Source organism: Gossypium hirsutum, chromosome A05 (genome assembly GCF_007990345.1).
Source record: "Gossypium hirsutum isolate 1008001.06 chromosome A05, Gossypium_hirsutum_v2.1, whole genome shotgun sequence".
Classification (NCBI taxonomy): domain Eukaryota; kingdom Viridiplantae; phylum Streptophyta; class Magnoliopsida; order Malvales; family Malvaceae; genus Gossypium; species Gossypium hirsutum.
In genome coordinates this window covers 64,686,537-64,694,146 of record NC_053428.1, presented here as the reverse complement: position 1 = coordinate 64,694,146, position 7,610 = coordinate 64,686,537, and the positions used below count along the sequence as shown (strand labels likewise).

Here is a 7,610-nt window from a genome sequence, read left to right as displayed (position 1 = left end):
TATGAAATCAATTAACTGCATTTTGTCATTCTAACAACCTATAATTCAAACAAACATATATGTTTCTTTGTGTACTTATTTTTTATTTGGTATACTTAACGCACTTTTACCTATTTACAGTTTAGCAAAGTGGAAAAATTAGTTTAATATTAAACAACCTAAAATCATTTACTATCAAGCTAAATTTACAATTTATACACAAAATCTTATTTACATGTTCCTAACCAATCACTTGTATTTCTATAGGCTGGAGCACAAACAAGCACACAAAAATTAAAATTAAACTACTAAAACAAACAAAACAAGTAACAAAAATTTAAAAATTTTGAAATTTTTCTATGTTACCTCCATACTTTATTTGGCACATTATCCCTAATGTACACCCTAAAAGATAAGAGAAAAGACTACCCGATTTTCGCAAAAGTGCTTTAAAGATAGTAGGGTGATCTTCCTCGTGTCAATTTAGCTCCAAATTATAGTGTCATCTAATGTTTAAGGTTTCTACATAGAATTAACACCCATTTATTTTTTTGCAATTTATAAAATATAACTTAAACAAAAAAATAAAAATAATATCATCCAAGTTTAAAAATATTACAATCTCAAAAATAAAATAAAATTAAAGTTCAAAACTAATCAGAATTGGATGCCGATTGATCGCCCTTGTATGGCCTTGCTTTTACCACGACCCACAGCAATCTTAGTAGCCTTCCGACCCGCAGACTGGTTCAAGCTGGTTTGGCCCAAGTTGTGAAGTTTGACCCTTCATACTGTGGGTTGTTCCGATTGGAACATGTCATTGAGGTTGTAGTCGTGGGCTGGCTCTTCACCTTTTTCTTCCTCATCATCGATATCCTCGTCTTCATACTCCTCCTCCCCTTCATCGTACTTGGTTTTCTTGTAGAATGGCATGGGTGGGTATTTGGTGGTGGATTGGGCACTTGCAAGTTATGCCTCATTGCATAATTGGTGCCCATCGGAGACATCTCTTACATCCACCTAATCATCCACTCCATGTCGGGCAACTCACTCAACCCTTGGCTTGGTTGACTTTTTTCTTTACCCTTTCATTTCAGTAATTGCGGGACATTCATCTTTTGCTCCCGTGGTTCCTTTCGATGATTTGTTTTTGTTGAAGCTTAACGTATTGGGTGTAGATCGAATTACTAATAAAGCTCTTCTTTGGCTTTACAAATTGTTTCGTAGTTGACATTGGAACCTTTAACTTCTTGCATAGTGCAGCCGCTAGGGGTAAGAAGAATATACCAACCTTCTTGCCACCAATGCAAGTGAGCATCGATTGATAAATTCATTTTCCCACGCAAGGGAACAATATATGATCTCATTGTTAGTAGTCTCTAAACATGTAGGCAACCCTATCTCCTAATATATATAAAAAAAAAGAAACCTACAACAATAGCTAAAGAAGGCTAAGTCACATTCCAGATCTCATTCTTTCCTTCTAAAATTCAAACCCATAGAACATTCAGATCATCTTTAGTGGCTTTTTGCCTCGTTCCCAAGTGAACTACCATCCAAACCACCCTTCCATCCCTTTATCAACTTCATGGGTTAATAAAGTTGTTATAATTAACATTTATTTTTATAAAATGATATGTATATATCCTTGTTTACCTTTTAAATTAGATTAAGTTTTCAAGTGGGTTTGATGTCCTCTAAATCTTAAATCAAAGCATAATATAGGTTGAAGAGTGTTCGAACACAAATTCTCATAATTGTTGCAATACCAACAATTTCAACTAAACTAAATTGGTAGCTTTATTTATTAGTTTGATAATCAATTCTTCGATAATAATTGTAATTTCAAAAAAAGACAATTAAAGTTAATCAAATAGGCTAGTCGCATACCAATATCCGAGTTTATCTATAGTAGGATGAAGTAGATAAATTGTGAAAAAGAAAATTAATTGAAATATGAGAAAAATATCAAATTATTAAAGAGTTGCTTTCTGCAAATTTCTAGTACAGCTGTTGACACTTCTATTGTTTTTTTTTAATTATATTTCTTTTCTTCTTTTTTGATGTTATTATGGTTTTCCAACAACTACTATAATGTTTTTTTAATCAAAATCCCGTTCTTTTATTTCTTCGAAGGATTGAATCCTAGAAAGCAAAAATATGTCAGGTCTGTACAATTCCAACTTCTCACCTGCAAGAGCTGCTTCTCCTCAAATTAGAAGCACTCCAGAGGTTGAGAGGTAAACAAAAAGAACTTCATATCCATCTTCTCAACCATATTAATAACAAAGGAAAGAAAACAGGCTGACTTTTGCTGATGTTTCTCAATTTGTATTTTTATTTTCCTTTTGGGTTTAACAATTCTTTGATCTATGTGGGTTTTTGGGTTTCTTTTTCTCAGTCAGTACTTATCAGAGCTGTTGGCAGAGCATCAAAAGCTTGGACCTTTCTTGCAAGTTCTTCCGATATGTAGCCGCCTGCTAAATCAAGGTCACTACTTTACTCTCACTCTCTTGGATCTAGGTTTTCTTTTTCTTTTTTTTTTCTGGGTTTGTTCTGGTTTCTGAATTACTCATGTTAGATCAGTCTGATAGGGTCTAGTGGTGAGATGTTCAAGTTTGTTCCCTTTGTTAATATTTATCCTCTTTGATTGTTATGGTCTTGGCTTGATAATATGTTTGACTTAAAAGTTTATTAGTTCGCTATGCCTTCCAATTCAGAAACATGATAACTCTAACCGCACCATTGTGTTCTGGATAGTGCCTCAATGCTTGTATTAGTTGTTCATTACAAAGACAGTCGTGATCGTCGTTGTTGTTTTAATCAAGTGGGCTTAAAATACCATCACCTTCAACTGGCACGCATTCTTGAGTATCAAAAATTCCAAGCCTCAGGTCTACCTGGGATCCCCATTTGGTTGAAGTGCTATGTATTTCTCAAAAATGCATTTGAAGAGATTCTTAAGTCTTTTATTTTAAAAGCTTATTAGGGTTGGGAGTTTTACTTATGTGTTCAGAAGAAAGTCTGAACATTGGAAAGCTAGGATGGAAAAGGAGTAGCACTTGTAAGACCAACTCTTCTGCTAAATTTGAATTTCAGAAAATCTTTCTGATATTGAACCTGAGTGCAAGGATTTTAGCTAATTATCTTGATTTGATTGGACAATAAATGCTTTCTGAAGGTGTATGGCATGCATCCCTGTATTTTGCATTGGAGATACTTTTATATATTTTCCAGCTAGCTGATTTTTTCTTTTTTGGTTTGTTTACTTATTTATTTCAGAATTTAGGTTCCAAGTCTTTTATAATTCTTGCCTTGATTGGTTTTATTTTACCTGTGGCCAATGTTCTATCTGTACTTTACAATCTTCATAAGCCACTGTAGTCCTTTTGTGTCTTTGTGATTTTGTTTTGGATGCTATACTCCTTTCAGGATACATTTTCATAACTTCATCCATTCTCATATGTAGCTGTCTTCATATGCAGAGATATTTCGGGTCTCGGGGATGATGTCTAACCAAGGATTTGGCGACTTTGACCGGTTGAGGCATAGAAGCCCCAGTCCTATGGCTTCTTCAAACCTTATGTCAAATGTCTATGGGACAGGATTAGGTAGCTGGAATAGTCTTCCTCAAGAGGTAACTATTTTTAAGATTTTCATTGAGCATCTTCAATTTTTTCTGTGTGTGTAATCTACATTTTCTCTTGCTTTAGTTGATTGAGTTCTTTTAAACACACAATATATCTGTCATGCCTATAAGTTGACAAGAAACTAAAGTGACAAGTTCTTTATGCTTTTTATTCTCTGATATTTGCTTTAAGATTATATATGGTAACCGCCATTATAATATGAAGGTCTAGAACATTGCCCAGGAGAATCATGACATCTAAGCCTTGTTGTAATTTGGCATCATAAAGACAACAAATAATCAATTAATTTCGAAGCATTTTCTCTTGCTTTATTAGTATGACCAATAAAGTCTAAAATCAGTTCATAGAATTTTATAAGAGCTTCAAATTGCAGACCATCTTGAAGGGTTATGAGTTTAGTTCCATACCTTACCTGGCTCATTATATGTATCATTTTTCCATTCAAGAAATACACAAAAAATGCTGCCCACATTTTCAATCTGTTGCGAGGTGCAACATAGGCATAACTGAATGAACCTATTCGCTAATATGAAAACTATCTGACTTCTAAAATTATGGTTTTTCTGTTTTTGGTTGCAAAGTTAAATTCATGAAATAAGAACATGGACAATGGCCCAATTGTCACTAAATGGAAGCATTCCTGCCAAATGGTGAATATTTGAGTTTCATCTAATCCTCTTTACATCTGGTTGATGACTCTAGAAAAATGATAGTTTAATCTCCAATATTTTAGTTAACGATGATCCTCTTGAGTAAACACATGAGAATCAAGTTTATTTCCTTTCCAAAATGGTTGTCAAACGTTATTTTCATTTTAAAGTGCTTGTGATGGAGAGGGAAATCTGAACAGCTAAGAAATTGAAAGAAAATAGTAAACACAACTTAAGTGGGATGAAAGGGTAAGGTTCTGGTATTTCCAGCAACCTTCTTTATTAAAATTCTCATAATTAGAATTAAAAACTGATCCTATTAACCCTCTAGTAGAGTATTTAATAACGTAAAACACACGACACATTAAATATTTAATAAAAAATACAAAACATAGACAAATAAAGTAACATAAGCACAAACTTTAAATAATTAAACTAAATTTGATGCCCCTGCATTTGCTTGAAGTGCAAAGATTTCCACTAAATATAGTGGCTATCTATCAGTTCATTTTTAGTTGGTAGGATGTTTTCAACTTTTGTTCCCTTTTTTCGGCTCATTTCTTATTTCAACTATGTAGAATTCTAAATATATTTTGTAAAATTTTAGTTCCTTTTATTTAATGAAGCATTGAGAATGTGTTCTTGGAAAGTCAAGTGAATTGTGCCTTCAGATATTTTGTGTTACTGTTGATTTTTGTATTTCGACAGAGACTAAGTGGACCTCCTGGAGTGACAATGGACTGGCAAGGTGCTCCAGCAAGCCCAAGTTCATACACTGTGAAGAGGATTTTGCGTCTTGAAATTCCTGTTGATACATATCCAACAGTAAGCCTTATATGAAAAATGCTAGTGCTTTGGATTAAAAAATTTATTATTTTCTAAGATTTCAATTGAATGCACAAACCTTTTTATGCTTATTGATTACAAGACTCTGCTTTTCCTTTGTTTTTAGTTCAATTTTGTTGGTCGACTTCTAGGCCCTAGAGGCAATTCATTAAAGCGGGTAGAAGCTACTACTGGCTGTCGTGTATACATTAGAGGCAAAGGATCAATAAAGGATCCGGACAAGGTAAAGCTACCAAAGTTTTTACTATTGTTGTTATTGTAGTGGTCTAATGCCATTAGTTTCAGCTACTTGTCTCAATTGTGATTTAGCTGAACTGACAAAGATGCAATGACATTGTTCCTCATCATGTTCCTTTGACATTAAAATTGAATAGTTTTTCATGCTTTTTCCATCTAAAGGAAGAGAAGCTGAGAGGTCGGCCTGGATATGAGCACCTGAATGATCCTCTCCACATTTTGATTGAGGCTGATTTACCTGCTAATGTTGTTGATATAAGGCTTAGACAGGCGCAGGAAATCATAGAAGAATTACTCAAACCTGTGGTATGTACCGCAATCTTGATATTTTCTTCTGGAAAGTATATTAGCCGAAGGTTACTTTGATATAGGCTTCCATTTTGAAACTCCATTATTTATTCAGTATAATTTCCTGCTTCTGTTGTGTGAACTGTTTCCTCTGTCAAAAATTGTTGGTGTCCTCATGATTGTTGTGCGGAATAATTTTCCTTGCATTCTCCTTTCCTTTTATCAACTTGCTTATTAATAAAGATTTTAATCTCACGAATTTCAAAACTTTATATTCTCGTATGTAGGATGAGTCGCAAGATTTTATTAAGAGGCAGCAACTACGTGAACTGGCAATGCTAAATTCGAATTTCAGAGAGGAGAGTCCTGGTCCAAGTGGTAGTGTTTCTCCTTTTAATTCCAGTGGAATGAAGCGCCCCAAAACAGGATACTGAGAGTTTAACCATAAATCATCTGAAAATGATCCAACGTGCTCCAGAATTTCTTAGCCAAAGTATACCTTCTGAATTCTGATACAGATCAATTCAGCACAGCTTGAAAATATTAGGTTAACAGTTTTTGCTGGTGAGCTTTTCTGATGGGCTTTTCATTATTAATTTGTTTTGCTCTTCGGACTAAAGAGGAACAAAAATGAACAAAGAAAAAGAAATATATAGATGGCTCTCAAGTTTAGGTTCTGTGAGGTCAGTTTTCCTGTAAACTCAATACATTCATTGGATTTATTCTTGTGTTAGCGGAGTTTTGAGGAGTGTGGAATGTATATATGTTGCTAGTATTAGGCCTTGGTGTGGTCGATTTGAGTTTTGTAGGTGTGTCATATTTGTTGTTCCTTTGCTTGTCTCCTTTCCTTTCTTTTGTAGTTTATATGAAGAAGTATAGCGTTAAGTTGGACCTACAATATAGTAGCATATGGATCTTCATCTTCTCTCTCAGTCGTTTTATGTTGGTTAAAATTTTATTTAGATTATTATTATTGTTATTATCCCTGCATAAGCATTTCAAAGCCTCCCTTAGTGGTCAGATGGAATTTGTATCTTTATAGCTTCAATGAAGTAAATTTATTCAAGATTCTCAAAGATCTGTCCCTTGGGAACTTTTGTCAATGGAGGTTATCTTATCTACTTTTCCTCTTGCACTTTTACCTATGTTAAAATATAGGTCAAATTATGTTATTAGTCCCTATACCATATGTAAATTGTGGATTTAGTTTTTGTACTCTTAAGCTTTTACTTTTTGAATTGGTCAATTTTAGCTTTTGTACCTTTTAGATTTTGATATTATTGAATTAAATGGTAGTAGTTAAATTTGTTAGGTCCAGTTTTGCTATTAGTACTGTAGTATCTATAAATTGTGGATTTAATCCCTATTTTTAAATTTTATTGTTTTTAGTTTTTATACTTTTTGGATTTTAAAATTTCAATCCTATAATAATTAAATCTATTAATTAAAATTATGTTTTTTATGAGTATTATACGGAAATAATAAATTGACATGACATCACATGTTATAATATATTTGTCATATAAAATTTTGAAAGTAACATAATAATTTAATAAATTGAATTAATTTCACGATACATTTTCAAATTATAATGTTCATTCTAAATCAGTCTTCTAACTTTAAAACATTATAATCACGTCTCTAATCAATTAGGTTATATTAATAAGGTCGTTTCATTACTAAAATTGTTAATTTAACAATTAAATAAGACGTCAAATCTTATATGGTCTAACATAAAATTTAAAATTTTAAAAAAAATGTAATATTGTAAAAATCTTGGTTGAGGTTATCGGAACTTTTATAGGAGTTTTATTGTTCACATTTTCTTTTTCTTTTTTTTTATTTTCTTTTATTTAGTTTTGGTTTTTAAAGGTTACATAGTAATGCTTTTCTTTAAAATTTTACATTTTAAATTATGTCGTAAAAAATTTCACATCTTATTTAACGATTCAATTAATGA

General features: G+C 32.5%; 1 protein-coding gene across 1 annotated transcript; it reads left to right on the top strand.

The window, feature by feature from the left end:
* The first annotated feature begins 1,878 nt into the window (after positions 1-1,878).
* On the top strand, positions 1,879-6,726 carry LOC107957048 (KH domain-containing protein At2g38610). Its single transcript, XM_016892477.2, has 7 exons — positions 1,879-2,219; positions 2,381-2,469; positions 3,465-3,616; positions 4,988-5,104; positions 5,232-5,348; positions 5,525-5,668; positions 5,938-6,726. Exons 1-7 carry the CDS (start codon positions 2,140-2,142, stop codon positions 6,082-6,084), a joined length of 846 nt encoding a protein of 281 aa, XP_016747966.1. The 5' UTR covers positions 1,879-2,139; the 3' UTR covers positions 6,085-6,726.
* Positions 6,727-7,610: the final 884 nt, after the last annotated feature.